Source organism: Castor canadensis, chromosome X, assembly GCF_047511655.1.
Source record: "Castor canadensis chromosome X, mCasCan1.hap1v2, whole genome shotgun sequence".
NCBI classification, from domain to species: Eukaryota; Metazoa; Chordata; class Mammalia; order Rodentia; family Castoridae; genus Castor; species Castor canadensis.
The window spans coordinates 22,244,801-22,263,783 of NC_133405.1; the positions used below are offsets into that span (position 1 = coordinate 22,244,801).

The 18,983-nt window shown below is 39.1% G+C and overlaps 1 protein-coding gene across 1 annotated transcript; it reads left to right on the top strand.

Annotated features, from left to right (window-relative positions):
* The first annotated feature begins 15,701 nt into the window (after positions 1–15,701).
* Positions 15,702–18,668, top strand: Usp26 (ubiquitin specific peptidase 26). Its single transcript, XM_020152061.2, has one exon. It carries the CDS (start codon positions 15,702–15,704, stop codon positions 18,402–18,404), a length of 2,703 nt encoding a protein of 900 aa, XP_020007650.2. The 3' UTR covers positions 18,405–18,668.
* Positions 18,669–18,983: the final 315 nt, after the last annotated feature.

Sequence of the window (18,983 nt, forward strand, 5' to 3'; positions counted from 1 at the left end):
TAACCATTAGCCACTTAGAGCTATTTAAACAAAAATTAAAAATTTCAGGTCGTCAGTCTCATTAGCCACAGTTAGATGTTCAGATGACTATATTAACAGTGTAGATGTAGTACTTTCCTATTACTGCAGAAAGTTCCATTGCATAGTGCTGTACTCAGTGAAATAAGATTAGTAAAAGATCAGGGTTAGTTTTCAGTTCTCAGGACTTGCTAGAACCAAAGCAAAGATCAGGAATTTGGTCTTCTGAAGTTCAGATCAATTTTCTTTTAAGTAGATTATGTACCTTCTTAGGCATTTCTGCCCTCCTGCTTAACATTGCTTATTTTCAAGAAATCCTACCTTTATTTTGATATTCTAGGCCCCAGTGTTGTATATGGTTGGCTGAAAATAGTGATGTAGGTAATTGGTGGTATTCTTACTGACTGAATTGCTTAACTTTACAGTATAGCAAGGACTTAATGGTCATAAGCCAGTTGAGAGTAGGTAAAAGTTGTGTGATGAAGAAACCTGTTTTAGCGTTCCTTCTATCTTTCAGTTTTTGTGATAGCTGAAGGGTATTTGCTCCTTTGAGAAACTACATGGTAAAAGTCATGTTCTTTAAATAAGTGATTGAGGACAATCCAGAAATACAATGTGTAGCTAACCGTTTAAAAAGTTTTGAGACCCTCAACTTGGAGAAGGACTAGAGTGGGAGGAAAAAATGCAGAAGCAAAGATACTGGTAAGAGGAATAAACAGGAGAAAAGCTCTTATTGCCTAGATTCTTTGTAATATCAAGGTCTTAATGGAGATACCTGGTTTAAAATGTGTTCGGCCTTGGCTGTTAGGGGAAAGAGAAAGGAAAAGACTTTAGTTAGAAAAATCAAGAACATTAGAATTAAGGGAGTCATGAATTTTAAATTTCTTCTTTTTTTTGGTCATCATTTATTTAACTGAACTATTTCACAAATAGTAAATGGAAAGTGTAAGGAAATGTAGGCACAAAAGTGACCATGTGGAGAGGAGTGATCTGGCCAAGAGATTCTTTATTGCCGGGTGGGAGAGGGAGAGAGCCGAGAGAGAGAGAGAGAGAGAGAGAGAGAGAGAGAGAGAGAGAAGAGAGAGGCAGGTGCTTAAATACCCCTCAGTGAGATTCAGCATGATCTGATTGGTTAGGATCTTATGGTTCATGCTGATTGGAGGTTGGGGCAGAAGGAGGATTCAAGCTAGACTTGAGGCAGGACCATGACCCTGGGAAACAGAAGCTTAAGGGTGCAGTAAGAACTGAAACCTATCAGCGCCATTATTGCCAACAGAAAGTATTAAACCAATTGTGTTATTATTTATCTAAAAGTATATGAGTCCATAATCTAGTTTTTTGCTGCTGTTCTTGATTTCATGACACAAATTAAGCTGGTTTGCTGGGCTGCCTCAATTAGGTGTCATGAATCACCTCATGCCTGTCGCTAGAAGTAAAAGTATCTCAGAGGATGATCATCAGCCTCATACCTGGCCTTCATTTCTGATTCCCTTCATATAATACTGAAAACCAAACACTTGGCGGCAACCATAGCCAATAAATATCTTGAGTACTAGTCTGACTTTTTTCACACTGAAGAAGTCAAATTATACACATAATTCATTCCTTGCTCCGTTCAGTCTCTGTGCATGCTTTTCAAGCCTTCAGCAGGGAAGTTCATAACCAACATAAGCACCTGTAAGTTGTGAAGGTCTTAACTCCTCTTAGAGGTGTGCTTTATTTCCACGTATCCAGAAGACGTAATTGGAAAACCTCATTGTGTGTCTTGAAACAATACTGCACAGGAAACCAGTGAGAGTCCGAGTTCAGGCCCTAGCCATGAGGATGTATGTTTTGACAGCATGTGGACTGATACTGAAAGAATGCAAAGGAAGCAACCTTAAGACATTAATATAGGATTATTTTCCTGATTTAGGAGTGAGCTTGGACAAATTTTTAATCATTTCATGATTAAGTATGGGAAATATCCCTGCTTTAGTGTTTGGAAATTGTTTAATCTGTCACTTCCAGCACAAATGAAAAAGTATACTGGAAATTACTGAAAACAACTGCAGTAAAAAGCATCCATTACTACTTACTATCTCTTTCAATGAGAAAATTGCAAGGTCTCAAGGAAATTCTCATAAATGCTGGCCCTTGTCAGGAGGCACTGAGTACCTGCTTTCATGAATGTATTTCTCCTTCCTTCTTTTTGTTTCTATACCTACATGGTGAGTGACACATCAGCAGAAGCCTTCATAGTTACCCAGCAGCTCCCCAGAGAAGCAAGCATATGTGCTTCACTAAATTCCAAAGTGTTGTGTTTATCAAGCAGAATCAAATGGACTCCAAAGGGAAAAAAACCAAATATCCCACTGTGGTATTGGCTTTAAGTCAGGCTCTGCTATGGGATATGTGAGTTGTCACATGTGCTACCACGTATGCAGTCAGAATCATGGAAAAGTAAAACCTACAAGCCATCAATTATGAAAATAGAGACATATAGGGATATAAAACTAGACAAGTCCAAGTCCTTTATAATGGCTTCAAAGTCAAACCTCAAAGTAAGGACTTCTTTTTACAATTACCCTACTAAGCCTGCCAGATCCAAACCAATCCCATCATTTCACCCCATGAATTAATTGCTTGGCTTGATATTTATTGAATGGGAATGTTAAATACAGGCTCCTCCAAATACCACCAGGATAACCTGTTGCTAAAACAACATAAGTTTTTTGCATATCATCTTAAAGGAGAATTCTATCTTAATAGAGTCTGATAATATTTTAGGAGGAGAAGAGCAAGGCCAGTATATTGAAACTTTGAAGTCTAGATTAATGGGGTGGGGGGGAGAGACTTGATTAGGATTGAGTAAAAATCATGACAGAATGGTTTAGAATTGGTGGACCTGGCAAAACAGGGATTTGAAGATATTCAGAAAGTCTTAGGGTACACAGTTGATGCTTTCTTCCTTAAGTCTATTGTCTGCTGTAACAAGACACCATAAACTGGGTAGCTTATAGACAGCACAAATTTATTTCTCACATTTTTGGAGGCTGGAGATTCCAAAGTCAAAGCGTTGGCAGATTTGGTGTCTGATAAGGGACCATTTCCTGATGCACAGAACAGGGTTTTCTTGCTGTGGCTTCGCGTGGTGGAAGAGGCTAGCTAGCTCTATGTGGTCTCTCTCATAAGGCACTTAACGCAATTATAAGGGCCCAGCCCTCATGATTAATCACCCCCCAAAAGCCACAAATCTTAATACCACCACTTTGGAAGTGAAGACTTCAACTTTTGAATTTGGGAGGGGCATATTGCTGGAATGAACAATAAAGCTATTTGTGATTTATGTCCTCCTGACAAGAGTCTCTTGGAAGAGTAAAGTCATATTGATAAATATAGCAGAATAGTATAACCATGTTAATGAAGGCATGTGGGATAAATTGTTTTGGTTCTCTGCACCAATGTACTGTGGGAATAAATGTGCCCTGCTGTTCTTAACATGTTTATGCATTTTACTTATGTATTTATATGTTTATTTATTATATTTTTGGAGTGCAGTATTGGGATTTTAACTCAGAGTCTTGTGCTTGCTAGGCAGGCACTCTACCACTCAAGTCACACCTCCAGCCCAACATTTTAAAGTTCACAGAGGTAATAGGCAAAATTGAAAAAAACAGACATGCTATTAGGTTGGGAGAATGATGGACACTTTCATGAAGGAGATAAGTTTGTGCTAAGCCCTGATCCTTGGGCATAAGTTTATAGATTTGGAGCAGCAGCCTACTATTCCCCTCTCTTTTCTTCTTCCCTGACCCATTGTCTCCTCCTCCTTCCTATTACCTTCTATCCCTCTCACCTTTCACACAAGCATGAGTGCACATGCAACCATTTTTTTAAACGACAGCAAAGGCAGCAAAGAGGGAAAAAAATCTGTTGTGTTGTATGAGGTAACACTTAAGTAGGGAGATGGATGAGAATCAGTTTTTTAGGGACTATAGGTATTATTTTGGTTTGGGGAATCCAATATTAAGGATATTTCAGAAGAAGTTTTTTAAAAATGAGCAAATTAAGGCAACTTTGCATTTTTCCTGGTCAGGGAATTGACCCTTTAAACACACATTGGTATTTTGAGGGATTTTTGTTATAACGCTTGTGGCATTTAATACATTTTCATAATAGCGGCTGTGCAGAATTTGCTCACAGCTCTTACTACCCTGTATTGCATTTATCCTTAACTAAGCTAAAGCACACTGCAGAATTGCTACCCTCTTTACCTTGGAAAGGAAAATGCTGTAGCTCCCCCTTGTGTCGTGTGAGATAAAAAACACTGCTGATTGATCACCAGCAGCATCTACTCCATTGATAAATGAACTCACCCACCATTCACTAATTAGAGCATGACCTTGCCCTTTCCAAAATTGTACTAGTGGTCATGGATATTTCCAGGATCATCTTGACCCAGTGGTACTTGCCACGCTAATGAATGACAAGAAGCAACTCAGGACCATAGGCTGTCTATCTGTGATTTAGAGTCTTTACTCAGACGTCCCAACATTTTAATTTCAAGGAAGAGTCTGAGGATAGTAGATGGGTGGGTGGGCACAAATAATGCAGTTCACTCTAGAATTCCCTTCAAAGATCAAGTGCCTGAGCTTCTTGGTGTAAGTCCAAAGTCAAAATCTGTGCATATTTTTCCAGTTGCTCCTTTGAGAGGTAGCATGTTTTATGGAGCCATAACCTTGCTTTGCACCTCTGGCTTTGGAGCCTATGTCATGAGATGAGCTCTACCCCTACTCATGTGTTATGGCAGAACTCTTTAATCAGGTATCAGAACTACAAGCAAAGGTGCCAAAGAAAAGTTAGTTATCAGGAATATATGACATGAGTGCACAAGTCAGCAGGATCAGGACCTGAAGTTCTACTGAGCAAAGAAAATTGGAATGGGACATCAAATACAAATGCGGTTGATATTTACTCTGGGAAGAAAGTTGTAATTAGGTAAGATTGCACATACCGTAGGAAAGAAAGGATCTATGTGCCTGGCAGCTTCAGTAACCTGGGGAATCGTCCAGCTTAGTTTTGATTGGCTTACAACAGACTTCTTAAACTTTCTACAATCTCACGTTTTGTTTTGCCTAAATAAATTTTAGAGTTAGTGTATCCCCATCTATGGTAGAGCTTTATGTTTTCCAACCCAATACCTTCTCAAAATACTCATTTCCTTTCAGGTGCCCCTGCAATCTGATTATTTTCCTGATTTCACAAACCATCTCCATTAGTTCTTTCTTCCTGCTCATTAATACTTACTCAAATCCCTGGATTCCTGTCAGTGCTCCAGATCTCTGAGGAGATTAAAAGAAAGGCCATCTTTTGTTCCTCTCTCAGCTGTGATCTGGAGTGTGTTCATTTTAAGGCTTATTCCCAAACATGGTCCCAGGTGTGCTTTCTTCCTTCGTGAGTATAGTGTCTAGACACTCAATGCTTAGAGAATAATGTTCTACAGCACACCAGGCACTGCTACTATGTACATAGAGGCAGATAATATTGTGTAATAATAGGTGGGAATACTTCTTAGTTGCCAAGGAAGGGGAAATTTGTTTTCTTGACAAACTTAAATGAATAATGAGTCTCTTTAACTGATACATTCAAGCTGAAATTATTTGATGGTTTTTGTTCTGCTGTGGTTCTCCTCTACTTAAGGTAGAATCATTTGCCTTCTTGCTGTGGTTTATTCCTACTAATTACTTGCTGCTCAGAACTGTGGGTATTTGTCCAAAAGGTCTGTAAGACTGGAATAGACAAGGGAAGGAAAAGAAATGAGAAGCAAAGTCCAAGAAATTCAAGTCGATTCTCAGACTAGATTCCTAAGACAGAAACATAAAAGGGTTGACTAGTTTGCATAGTTAAGAAAAGTGGGAAAAATATTTTTATTTACCCTTGTGTGTGTTTGAGGTTTTTTTTAACTCTCCAAAACTTCTTTGTAATAATAGGCTCTGAAAGCTGGTTCTCTTGTGTGGTGCATTATTGAATTTGGAATCTCCTTCCACTGGGACTCATAATCCATACCATTCTTTGCTAAGCTGGGTTCTCTACCTAAGCTTTTGGCATTTCTTATTTTCCTACAGTGTATCCAAAGAGTGTCTTTTTTTTTTTCATTCTCTTACATTTTCTTTCTTTTTTTTTCCTTTTTCTTTTATTATTCATATGTGCATACAAGGCTTGGTTCATTTCTCCAACCTGTCGCCACCCCCTCCCTCACCACCCACTCCACCCCCTCCCTCCCCCCCCTCAATACCCAGCAGAAACTATTTTTTTTTTCATTTTTCTTTTATTAGTTATATGTGCATACAAGGCTTGGTTCATTTCTCCTCCCTGCCCCCACCCCCTCCCTTACCACCCACTCCACCCCCTCCCGCTCCCCCCCTCAATACCCAGCAGAAACTATTTTGCCCTTATCTCTAATTTTGTTGTAGAGAGAGTATAAGCAATAATAGGAAGGAACAAGGGGTTTTGCTGGTTGAGATAAGGATAGCTATACAGGGCATTGACTCACATTGATTTCCTGTGCGTGGGTGTTACCTTCTAGGTTAATTCTTTTTGATCTAACCTTTTCTCTAGTTCCTGGTCCCCTTCTCCTATTGGCCTCAGTTGCTTTAAGGCACCTGCTTTAGTTTCTCTGCATTAAGGGCAATGAATGCTAGCTAGTTTTTTAGGTGTCTTACCTATCCTCACCCCTCCCTTGTGTGCTCTCGCTTTTATCATGTGCTCATAGTCCAATCCCCTTGTTGTGTTTACCCTTGATCTAATGTCCACATATGAGGGAGAACATACGATTTTTGGTCTTTTGAGCCAGGCTAACCTCACTCAGAATGATGTTCTCCAATTCCATCCATTTACCAGCGAATGATAACATTTCGTTCTTCTTCATGGCTGCATAAAATTCCATTGTGTATAGATACCACATTTTCTTAATCCATTCGTCAGTGCTGGGGCATCTTGGCTGTTTCCATAACTTGGCTATTGTGAATAGTGCCGCAATAAACATGGATGTGCAGGTGCCTCTGGAGTAACAGTCTTTTGGGTATATCCCCAAGAGTGGTATTGCTGGATCAAATGGTAGATCGATGTCCAGCTTTTTAAGTAGCCTCCAAATTTTTTTCCAGAGTGGTTGTACTAGTCTACATTCCCACCAACAGTGTAAGAGGGTTCCTTTTTCCCCGCATCCTCGCCAACACCCGTTGTTGGTGGTGTTGCTGATGATGGCTATTCTAACAGGGGTGAGGTGGAATCTTAGTGTGGTTTTAATTTGCATTTCCTTTATTGCTAGAGATGGTGAACATTTTTTCATGTGTTTTCTGGCCATTTGAATTTCTTCTTTTGAGAAAGTTCTGTTTAGTTCACATGCCCATTTCTTTATTGGTTCATTAGTTTTGGGAGAATTTAGTTTTTCAAGTTCCCTGTATATTCTGGTTATCAGTCCTTTGTCTGATGTATAATTGGCAAATATTTTCTCCCACTCTGTGGGTGTTCTCTTCAGTTTAGAGAGCATTTCTTTTGATGAACAGAAGCTTTTTAGTTTTATGAGGTCCCATTTATCTATGCTATCTCTTAGTTGCTGTGCTGCTGGGGTTTCATTGAGAAAGTTCTTACCTATACCTACTAACTCCAGAGTATTTCCTACTCTTTCTTGTATCAACTTAAGTGTTTGGGGTCTGATATTAAGATCATTGATCCATTTTGAGTTAATCTTGGTATAGGGTGATATACATGGATCTAGTTTCAGTTTTCAGCAGAAACTATTTTGCCCTTATTTCTAATTTTGTTGTAGAGAGAGTATAAGCAATAACAGGAAGGGACAAGGGTTTTTGCTGGTTGAGATAAGGATAGCTATACAGGGCATTGACTCACATTGATTTCCTGTGCGTGGGTGTTACCTTCTAGGTTAATTTTTTTTGATCTAACCTTTTCTCTAGTACCTGTTCCCAAAGAGCGTCTTTATTGGATGGTTACTTTTTTCTGACAGATATTTCCTTTGGATGGTTTTCTTTAAGAAGATGTAGTGCAGTTATCTTCCACTAAGGGTATAGAATCTTGTACCATTTCTTCTCCAAATAGAGGAAGTAGAATTGGCTTTCACTATTGCCTCCTCTTGCCCTGTCGTAGGGGCAGCAGCACTCAGTATCATAAACTTCTCAGTTTCAGTCAGGCACCAATTTCTTTGTCCCTCTAGCTCCAGAGTAAGCATGTATTCTCACACTTTACTACATGAGTTAGGCTTGCACATTTATATATTTGCTCTACTTGGGATGAGATGCAGTCTCACATCTTCGTAGAAATGAGCCCTCAATCTTAGTGTCCTTCCCCTCCTTGCCTTGGACATGGGAATAGAGCAAGTTTTGCAGTGCTCCCTATTAATGAATTTCTTTACTCCTAATAATCTTCCAAAACTACATTTGTCACATGTATAGTAATTACTGTATGGTGTAGCTGTTACTGAGTTTTGCACCTTTGCCAGTATCACAGGAAAATAAGTCTCATTTTATAGGTCTTTGAAAAATTGTAAAAGATGCTGATTTCTAAAAGGATTTATAGACTTGCAGTTACACTTACAGTACAAAATCTTAATAAAACAATTTCTTCATTAAAGTGTGTGTGCATTTAAAATTTTTTTTCTAGAGTTTTCATGTGGGTTTTGTGTCAAGGAAGTGCTTGACTTACTTATCTTTCAGATTTTATCGCAGAAAAATAGTTAATGTGAATTTTTCCCAGGGGTACTTTTTACCCTGTTTTTCTTTTTTTTTACCGTTTTATTATTCATATAAATTTGATAGATATGGGTCTTCACCTGTTTGGCCTCTTGTCTCATTTTGCCTGATGATCAAGTCATAGTCAGCTTGATGTTTAATAACAGTTCCAGCCCTTGCCAGTCCTACTTTTAAAACTTCAGACACTGTTCTTCAGGAAAATTAAAATTCTTTGGTTATAACTCTTAAAAGATTCCTGCTTGTCCAACTTCATTTCTCTAAGCAAAGAAAGATTTCACTTTATACATGTTAAAAGCAAATTCATTGTTCTCTGATGTCTATTAACTTTGGGGTTGCAGTGCACAGGGGGAGTGATAGTCTTCCTGAATTCTAAGGCATTTAAAAACAGACCTAGCAATTGTCAGAATGAAGTGAAGCTTGGCTATGGTCTTAAAAGGAAAGGTAAAACTAAGGCATGTGTGGGTAAATATTAAAAAATTCTGAGCAGAAAGGAAATGCTTCAGGAAGCTGAGAACATGGACTTAGGTAACACTAACTGAATTTTACTTACCTTAATTAATACATTTTTCTCTTACACTGCTATTGTTTTCATTTGTCTTGCAGCCTATCTGAGATCAGAAATATGTTGCTGCTTCATCTCTGGGTCCATAGTTGACTAGATAACAACAAATATTTTGTTTAGTAATTGAATAAACAAATGAATTCAATAGTTAACTGAAAGGTTGTGAGTACTGAGAAGATTGTAATAGGAGAAAAGGAATTAATTTCCAGACAGCCTCGTGATTTCAATGTAACAAGCATACACTTTCTCATAAAAGAACACTCTTTAACGAAATATATTTAACTTCTGGAAAATTTTCTGTGTTCTGTTTTCGTAATCAGCTATGTCTTATTAATAGCACTAGCATAATCATTCTAAAAGAATGAAAAAAAAAGCTCTGCCAAGTCTGTCTCTCAGAAAGGGTTCAAAGCTTGAATAGTTCCTGGGAACAATTTGCTAGTCTAGAGAATTCTTCCCATTTTGGTCAGGGCCTCCTATGGAGAGATTTATGTGCAGTGTATGTCAAGAGGCAAAATAATGGCATTTCTCTGCTACACAATGACTCGGACGTTTGCTGAGTGCAGAAATGCACCTTTAAACCAGAGAAAGAAAAAGAGAGTCTGCCCTGATCCAATCATTTTGAAAAGCCATGCACACTGAAGCTGGGACCAAGCATAATGACAGGATTTAATTGCTAATGCTCTAGAGGCAATGCGCCTCTTGATGTGTTGACCTTTAACCCAAAGTTGGGGAGGGGTGAAAAAGGGGAGGGGGTGATTTCCTTTTCCCTTCCACCAGCCCCCACCTCCCCACCCCCTGCATCAAATCCTGACTGCCTCTAACCCAGTCCACACACCCTTAACAATCAACTCTACCCGCCATTTCCATTATTTGCTTCCAGCTTATGAGCCAGAGTGCCAATGAATAGAAAAACAGAAAGGAAGGTGGGAGGACAATAAGAGAAGGAAGTCTGCAAGTAGTTGACAGCTGCTTAGAAGCAGAGGGCAGAATTACAGCTACTGAAATAAGAGCTGGACTCCTGGTCCCCTGATGCTACTACCCTACCCTCAATATTTCATGAAGCTTTTCATCTGTCTGTCCTCTGTCCCCATTTCACCCTTTTTAGCTCCGTATTTATAATTGCTCCCTTCTTTATACCTTCAGCTCCTGTTTTCTTCTCACTTGGTTACTTATGAATGGCAGAATCTTGAGCAAGTTTAAATTTAAGTCTACCTATTACTCACCTGCACCATGGCAACTAGGGAGCTGGATGTAGCTGGAGAAAACCAAATGCTCATTGGTTCACATGCGTTCATGTCCATGAGCCTAAGTCAAGCCCTTGTGCTTGGTGCTTCTCAGCAAGCTTCTGAGTTTTTTCACTCTCCTGCTCTTTTATAAAACTTTCACACCTTCTTTCTCTTCAAATGTACTGGCCTGCCAAGCACATTCCCACCACACAGGGCCTTTTGATTTACTTTTCCTCCTGTACCTGGAGCACCCTATATCTGTTTGCTCCCTTACTTCCTTCAAGACCCTACTAGAACGTTATTATCAGTTAAGTCCACAGGCCATCCTGTGTAAAGTAGCAAGCCCATTGCCATCACCACCAGCACATTCCCCATTTTTTTAGCGGTTACCAATCCTCATATTCTGTGTATTTTATGTGTGTATTTTTTCATCTCCTTGCTATGATGAAAGTTTTATAAGAGCCTGGATTTTGTGTTTCTTTTCATTCTTCCATGCCTAGAGCTTGCTACACTGCTTTCCAGTATTCTACACATATTTGTTTAATGAATGGATGGATAGATAGATGAATGCCTGCTGACTTTTGAAAATGCCAGTGAGCTTTGGAGAGTTTTCCTTTCCCATTTACCAAGCCCAGTATATTCACCTACCCATTCTTCCCTATCGTTTGTATGTGACTGTACTTTCCAAGCTCAGATTTAATACACACGAGCTAATTGTTGGGGAAAATCATTAATTTGGACTATATTGGAAAATCCAATATGCTTATTAATTATATTGGACTTAAACTCATAGTCTCTTAAAATGGAGTCCTCAAAAACAGCTTTTGGGTTTTTGTTGGTACTGGGGTTTTGAACTCAGGGTCTGTGCTTGCTGAACAAGCACTCTGCCACTTGAGCCACGCTAACTATCAGTCCCTTTGCTGTAGTTTATTTTTCAAATAAGGTCTCTTGCTTTTGTCTCAGTCTGTCTGGGACTGTGATCCTCCTATTTATGCCTCCTGCATAGCTGTAATTATATGCTTATAATACTATGCCAGGCTTGTTCTTTGAGATAGGGTCTCACTAATATTTTTACCGAGGCTGGCCTCGAACTATGACCCTCCTATCTCTGATTCCCAACTAGCTGGGATTAAAGGCATGAGCCACCATATCTGGCCCTCAAAGACACCTTTGATGACCATTTTTCAGTGCATTTAATGGGATCCACTAGTGCAATGGGATCTGCTAGTGTAATTGGCCTGTCCATTGTCCACTAAGATATTTGTAGTGGACATATATATAAACGTAAACCAGATGCTGGTAGCTTGCACCTGTAATCCTAGCTACTTGGAAGGCAGAGCTCAGGAGGATCACAGTTTGAGGCCAGCCTGAGGAAATAGTTCACAAAACCCTACCTTGAAAATACCCAACACAAAAAAGGACCAGCAGAGTGACTCAAGTGGTAGAGTACCTGCTTAGCAAGCATGAAGCCATGAGTTCTGCAAAATAAAATAAAAGTGAATTAAAGCTTTTTCAAAGTTCTAGCTTGGGATTATAGGAGATAATGAGAAATTATTTATAAAGCCTTGTGCGAATTTTCTGGCCTGTCTTTTCAAGTCCCTGCATACAGGAGCTAGCACACAACCTTGTGGATCCTTCACCATTTCTATCTGGTTAGCTGAATAACTAAGCAGGGTTTCTTACTGTCTACTTGTTAGGTCTTTGTTCTCTTACTTCTCCTGTTTTCAAGAAGTTGTGGAATAAGACAGTGATTAAAACTCACCACTTTCTATCCAGTGACCGCCAACTAAATGAGTTAAACACATACTTGGTTTTATGTAGTTGATCACAGTTGTGTTCCTATGTCAGTGAAGGAGAATTAACATAAAAATGTTACTTTCTCATAGTCACTGAGCCTAAAGGATCTTCTAGAGTTTATCCATCTGCTCTAGACTGCAGCTTTCTCTAAACTTATCAAAACAAATGGTTGTCTTCTTTGAGCCTCACCCATTTAAGCAAAAACACTTGAAAGAAAATTATTTCCTCTAGTTTTCTTCTTATTACCCTTTTGTAATGAATTCCTTTGGGACTGAGAAATGCATATTCAAATTTTGAGAAATGTATCATCATTTGTTTTCAAGTTTTCTTGCTCTTGAAATAATGAAAACATGAATACTGGGAGATATACATGCAGTATAGAGAGGTAAATATTCCAAAAGTTGCACAAGTCCTTGTTAAATTTTCTTAATTTGGAATAATAACCAGGTTTTTAGGTTCTTGGTCTGGTAGCCATTCTCTCCGAGGGTAGATTTCTCACTTGCTGTGCAAAGCATGAGGTTAAACCAAGCACAATTGGATGTTGAGGCACGGCCTGAGAAACCTTATCCCAGAAGATTCTCTCACTCTCTCTCTCTCTCTCTCACTCTCTCTCTCTCTCTCAAAACTCCCACCCTGGGAATATGTGTCAAGCCCCAGAAAATGGCATTGAAAGGATATTTTCCTAGCTCTTTTGTCCCCACAGGAAGGTAAAGTCCTCTTTAGTTGTGAGGCTTTGAAATTTATATTAGGCTGTATTGAATAGTCACATAGTGGCTCTTCAGTAGAGTCTTGAAGGACCTGTGCATTGTAGTTGAAAGTCTTCTGAAGCTGACCAAAGGCTGTTGAAACTTCCTTTGATTGATCACCTTTAGAAGACTTCAAAATGTATTGGTTCTCCAATAGTGGTAAGATGAATCAAGAAGGAGATTTAAGCTTGCAGTGTGCTGGAGAATTATGCTGTGGTTATTAAGCTCACCAAAGATTGTTTTTGTTTGGTGATAGTGGGGTTTTAAACCCAGGGCCTTGCACTACCAGCCCTTTTTGATTTAGTTATTTTTCAGATAGGGTCTCACACTTTTTGCCTGGGGCCAACTTTGGGCCATAATCATCCTACCTAAGTCTTCTGAGTAGCTAGGATTATAGGTGTGCACCACCATGCCCTCCAACAAAGATGGTTCTTACCCTTAACTTTCTGTGCTTAGTGGGCTCAAAGAAGTCTCTTTTATTCTAGAATGAAATGTGAGGAAGGAATGACAAATGCAGACATCATTTTGTAAACACATTTTTAATCATTTTTGATGACTGAGAGAAGAAATGACAAGAGGATCTTAGATTATTTTTAGCTATCATTAGATAGGAAGACAAGTTTTTTGAGATAGTGTCTTACCACATAGTCCAGACTGGCCTCAAACTTGCAATCCTTATACCTCAGTCTCCTAAATACAGGGATTATAGGCATGTGCCCCTACACCTGGTAAGACAGCTTCTTTTGATAAATACACATGAACCGGATTACAAAATTTCTGAAGGCAGACTGGAAGTGGTTCTTGGGCTGCAGGTTCTCTCAAATGGTTAAAAAAAAATAGGAAGCAAGCCATATGCGGTAGTTCAAGTCTAAACTTAGCTACTCAGGAAGCAGACATTGGCCTGGGCAAAAAGTTAGTAATATCCCATTTCAAAACAGTGGCTAGATGTGGTGGCATGCGCCTGTCATCCCAGCGATTCAGGAAACCACAAATAGGAGGATCGAAGTTCACAACACCGGGACACAAAGTGAGACCCTATCCTCAAAATAACCAATGCAAAAAGAGGGGGCTGGGTGTGTCTCAAGTGATAGAGTGCCTGCCTAGCAAACATGGGGCCCTGAGTTCTATCCCCAGTACCACCAAATAAAAAAACCGGAAGTGATAAGACTTTGTGTTTTTGTGGAGAAGAAATAGTTTAAATCTTTACTTAGCATCTACTGTAGGACAGTAAACTATAAAAAATGCAAATAAGTGCCGCTGTGCCTAAATGTTTCTATGGCCCCATTTCCACCATGATAAATATAAGCATTCTCTCACTTGGATGCATATGTACTTTTGTGTATGGGTAGCTAGTCACTACTCCACTGAACGTAGGTTGATAGATGAAATATTTTATAAAACAAAAATTGTGTTAATTTATGTTCCACCAAGTTTAAGATTTTGACCATTTGAACAGGGATCAAGCAGAAGCTTCCTTTAGTATTATTCATAAACACAGTGTTTGTTGAGCAAGTTATAGCATAGACAAGACTGGGAAGAATATTTAATGATTTGGGAGAAAATACAACTTCCAATCAATTCTTGGATGTATACTTTCTGATATAAACATTTGTAGTGCTAACTGCTTTCATTAATTTAGATTGGCCTTAGAATTATCCATGAATTTTTAATTTTCAGTGATGAAGTACATCTGATCCTTCCTATCGTTGGTTGTTGTTGGTGGTGGAGTGTGTGTGTGTGTGCGTGTGCGTGCTCATGCTCACATGCACAGTAGGGATTGACCCCAGGGTCTCTCTTATGCCAAGCACACATTCTAACACTAAGCTACACCTCCAGTTTTCCCACTGGTTTTGAGTAAAGAGAGATAGCTCAATTTAAGAGGTCTCTGTGGCCAGAGTTGGCTGCAGAAACCTCTTTAGTCTGTATCTGATGGGCAAGAAGTTGTTATTCTTGAGCTTTTGTCAGTGAGGAGTAAAATGCAGGCTGGCCTTGAACTGCTATCCTCTTATCTTTGCCTTCCAAATAGCTAACAATACAGGTGTGATCCACCGTGCTAGGCAATGCTTCTACTTTCTTGTTTACTTACTGTGGTTGCCCTGTAAGGTCATTCTGTGACAGGAAGATCAGTACATTATGTGCTTTACACTTGACACATTATTCAGTATGCTTTGCAGCTGTGTATTGAAAGTCTTCTAAGTGTATCATGATTGTAATTGAAGTAGGAAAATTAATCAGAATGGAATCCATGCTGTGGTAGAAAGGAGATTTACAGTATAGTAGAGTTTGAGCTTTAGCCTATCATTTTTGATAGTTGAAATTACTTCTTGATTTTTTACAGTGCTGTTGCCTTGGTAATCCAGATTTCTTCCCTCATGCAACTGGGAATGGCTCTCAGAAGGCCCTAGTTTGATGACTAAAGAACTAGATACCTAGAACCTGAAGTGATTTTACTATTAAAAAAAACACACTAGCGATATGAATATTCTGAATAGAGATCTAATGAACATTTTTTTGGTGTTGTTTCCTTAGGTAACCTTGGAGAACAAATTGAAACGTCAAGATTGTTAATAATCCAGGATACGTGTACTTTATTTGTGAAGAGAGTATGGCTGCCATACTGGTACATGGTTATGTCCAACTGTGGAATAGGAAGAAAGGGATGTCTAAGTCAAAGGAAGCATTCATTGAAACAGTGGTAGGAAAGGACAAAGTTAAACTTCTGCTGTATTTCAACACTGGAAGTGTTAAAACTTTGCTACTCAGTGATATTAAAAATGTGATTCTTAGATCCTATGGAGAAAACAGAAATGACCTGTATTTAACTTTGCAAAATAATGACTTTTTGTTTATTGAAAGATTAGCCTTCACAGATGCCCAGCAATTGAAGGCATTCCTAGATAGTGTCTGTGAAACTAATCTTCAACCACCCATGAGATCTGATAAGGGAGAGGGTATCTTTACCAGCACAACCACACAGAAGGAGATCAATAAAACTTCACTGAACAAAGATTGTAAGAAAACAAGTAGTGGATGCTTTGAGACAGCAGAAGAAACTAAAACGTCCTACCTTCAGAAGATGCCTTTGTTTATAGCAAAATCACCAACACCTATTAGTAAAAAGTTGTTAGAAAAGCAACAGGAAAAGAGGAAAAGAATCCTATTCTCTAGTTCAGACAGAAATGAAAATAAGACCCTCCTGATAGAAGATAACTCCATAAGAAACAAGAAATCTAAGGCAGATTCCTTGGAGTGTATCAGTCATAATTGGGAGAAACAGTTGAAGTTTAGAGAGTCAGAAGAGAATGAGAAGTCAGCTTTTGAATTTTCATTCATGGCCGACTTTACTGGAAACTCTTCCCGAGATGATACGCATCCCCAAACTTTTGCTGAGAAAATATTCTTTCCATTTCTGGTGGATCCCAACTCTATTGAGTGTGGCCTAGACTGGGAAAATCTCGAGATGTTCCTTGCATTTTGTCCAGAGAAAGTATGTCATGGTCTTCCCAATTTGGGAAACACCTGTTATATGAATGCAGTTTTACAGTCGTTATGTTCAATTCCATCATTTATTAATGATATACTCAGTCAGAGTTTCCAATGGTCTAGAGTTCCCCGTGATGCTTTTAGCATGTGCTTAGCACAGCTGCTTGTTTTGAAAGATGTGTATGACATAACAATGAAGGGGAAGGTACTTAGGAATATTAAAAGAGCCATTTCAGAAATTGCAGAAATATTCTCTGGTGACATACAGAATGATGCTCATGAGTTTTTAAGTTTCTGTTTAAATCATATGAAGGAGACCATACAAAAATTAAGTGTAACTCAGGAAGATGATTCTGGGAAAGAAACTTCACCTCACCCAAGTTTTGCTGATAATGCTGCCACCAAAAGTCTGTTGTGTCCTGTCATCACTAATTTTGAGCTTGAGTTGCTGGGCTCTATTTTTTGTAAAGGCTGTGGTAGAGCTGTTCTTAAGACAGAACCCAGTAATTATCTCTCCATCAACCTTCCCCAAGGAAGGAAAGTAAGTCCTTTGTCTATTCAATCGTCTATTGATCTTTTCTTCAGAGCAGAAGAGATTGAATATAAATGTGAGAGGTGCAAGCACAGGCAGTCTGTTACAATGTATAAATTCAGTAGGCTACCTAGGATCCTGATTGTTCATCTGAAACGCTATAGCTTTAATGAGATGTGGTCATTAAGGAAGGATGAGCAGAAAGTCATTGTTTCTAAATATGTAAAGTTGTCTTCCCATTGCAATGGGAACACAAAACTACCTCTTCCCCTTAGTAAGAATGCTCATATTAGGGATCTTGAGTTACTGAAAATTTTTCAAAAGATGACGTTTGAAATGATTAACTCACCAACCCCTTCAGCAGAGTTGATCTCAAAATCCAAGGAGTCCCTGTCTCTACACTTTGAATCAGACAAGGAATTGGAACCACAAAAGTCCCAGAGATTCTTTAAAAAGGCAAGCAGAGAACAGCAAAAAGACCTGGAGAAAGATTCTAAACTGAATATAATGGAATCAGGAGATGAGATGCTTTTTGAAGAAGAGCTATTCACTGACTCGATGTATCTGGAAGACGACTTTATTTCTCTGATCCACAAAGATGGAGGCAAACCTGCTAGCAGCCCAGACATATGTATCGAAGATAATTGTCTTCAAGAAATACCTGAAAATTCCAAGCTAGATAAATATGAGAATACAAATGTATTTATAGATTTTGATAGTGTCAGTGAGCCTTTTGAAGATTTTGATGAAGATCCACACCCGACATTTCCAGAAAGTTTCCCCAGAGTGGCTCAACAGATCCAGAGGTATGATGGGGGTAGAATCCATAAAGAAGCTCCTCCCCATCAGGCACTTCCTCAAAGCCTTCCAGAGCTAAATGCCCAGGGGCACACACAGAACTTCAGAAGCCCTACAAAATTAAATCTCCAGAAGGCTAACCTGAATTCTGATAAGAACCCTGGAAATCATAAGACAGAATCAAAAGCCAAGGAACCAAAAGGAAATGCTGATAAGGGAGATCCTCATACCTATCGGCTCATTGGTGTTATTAGCCATCTTGGGAATACCCCCCATTCAGGCCACTATATCAGTGATGCCTACGACTTTAAGACGCAGCAATGGTTCACATACAATGATGTACAGGTATCAAGTATCCCAGAGTTCGAGGTGCAGGAGTCTAGGATTTCCACTGGGTATATCTTCTTTTACATGTATAATGAGGCCTTTGAACAACTGTTGGCAAGGGGACAAAACTCCAGGTCTTGTAGTACCAAGGCAAAGAAGACCTCTTGAATGAGAGAAACAGGCTCCTTGTTGCACAGAGCTCCTCAATTGCATCACTCACTACCATTTCCTCCCTGAGAAGAGAGCTCTAAACTATCCAGGTGAATCTCCTTTCTAACACTGACATACCTCAATCCCCCACCTTTGGCTGATCAGCAGTCTGTTCTATAAGGCGGGAACTGGGCTTTATATATGCTAACGCAGTTGTTTAAAAATGTGCTCTTCAAGCAGCAACATCAGGAGCATTAGGGGAAGCCCTTAGAAAGCCAGTATTGTGGGATCCACTGCAGATTTATCCAGAAATTCAGGGTGAAGGGCAGCAATCTGATGGAAATTCTGATGCTTAATAAAGCTTAAGAACCACCAGTGTAGTATAGAGTATCTTGGTGTGTTTTGTTGTTATACATTGGAATTACTTGCTTTATAAAGATTTCAATTACATTTTTGTGTTTGTTATTTTATATGTGCTTTTCCTTTGTGAACTAATTAAGATAAAAACTAGGCTGAGAGGGCTGGCAGAGTGATTGAATTGGTAAGAGTACCTGCCTTGCAAGCGTGAAGCCCTGAGCTCAAACCTTGGTGCTGCCC

Coding starts and splice junctions, on each gene's coding strand:
- Usp26 (XM_020152061.2), top strand. CDS start 15,702: ATGGCTGCCATACTGGTACATGGTTATGTCCAACTGTGGAATAGGAAG.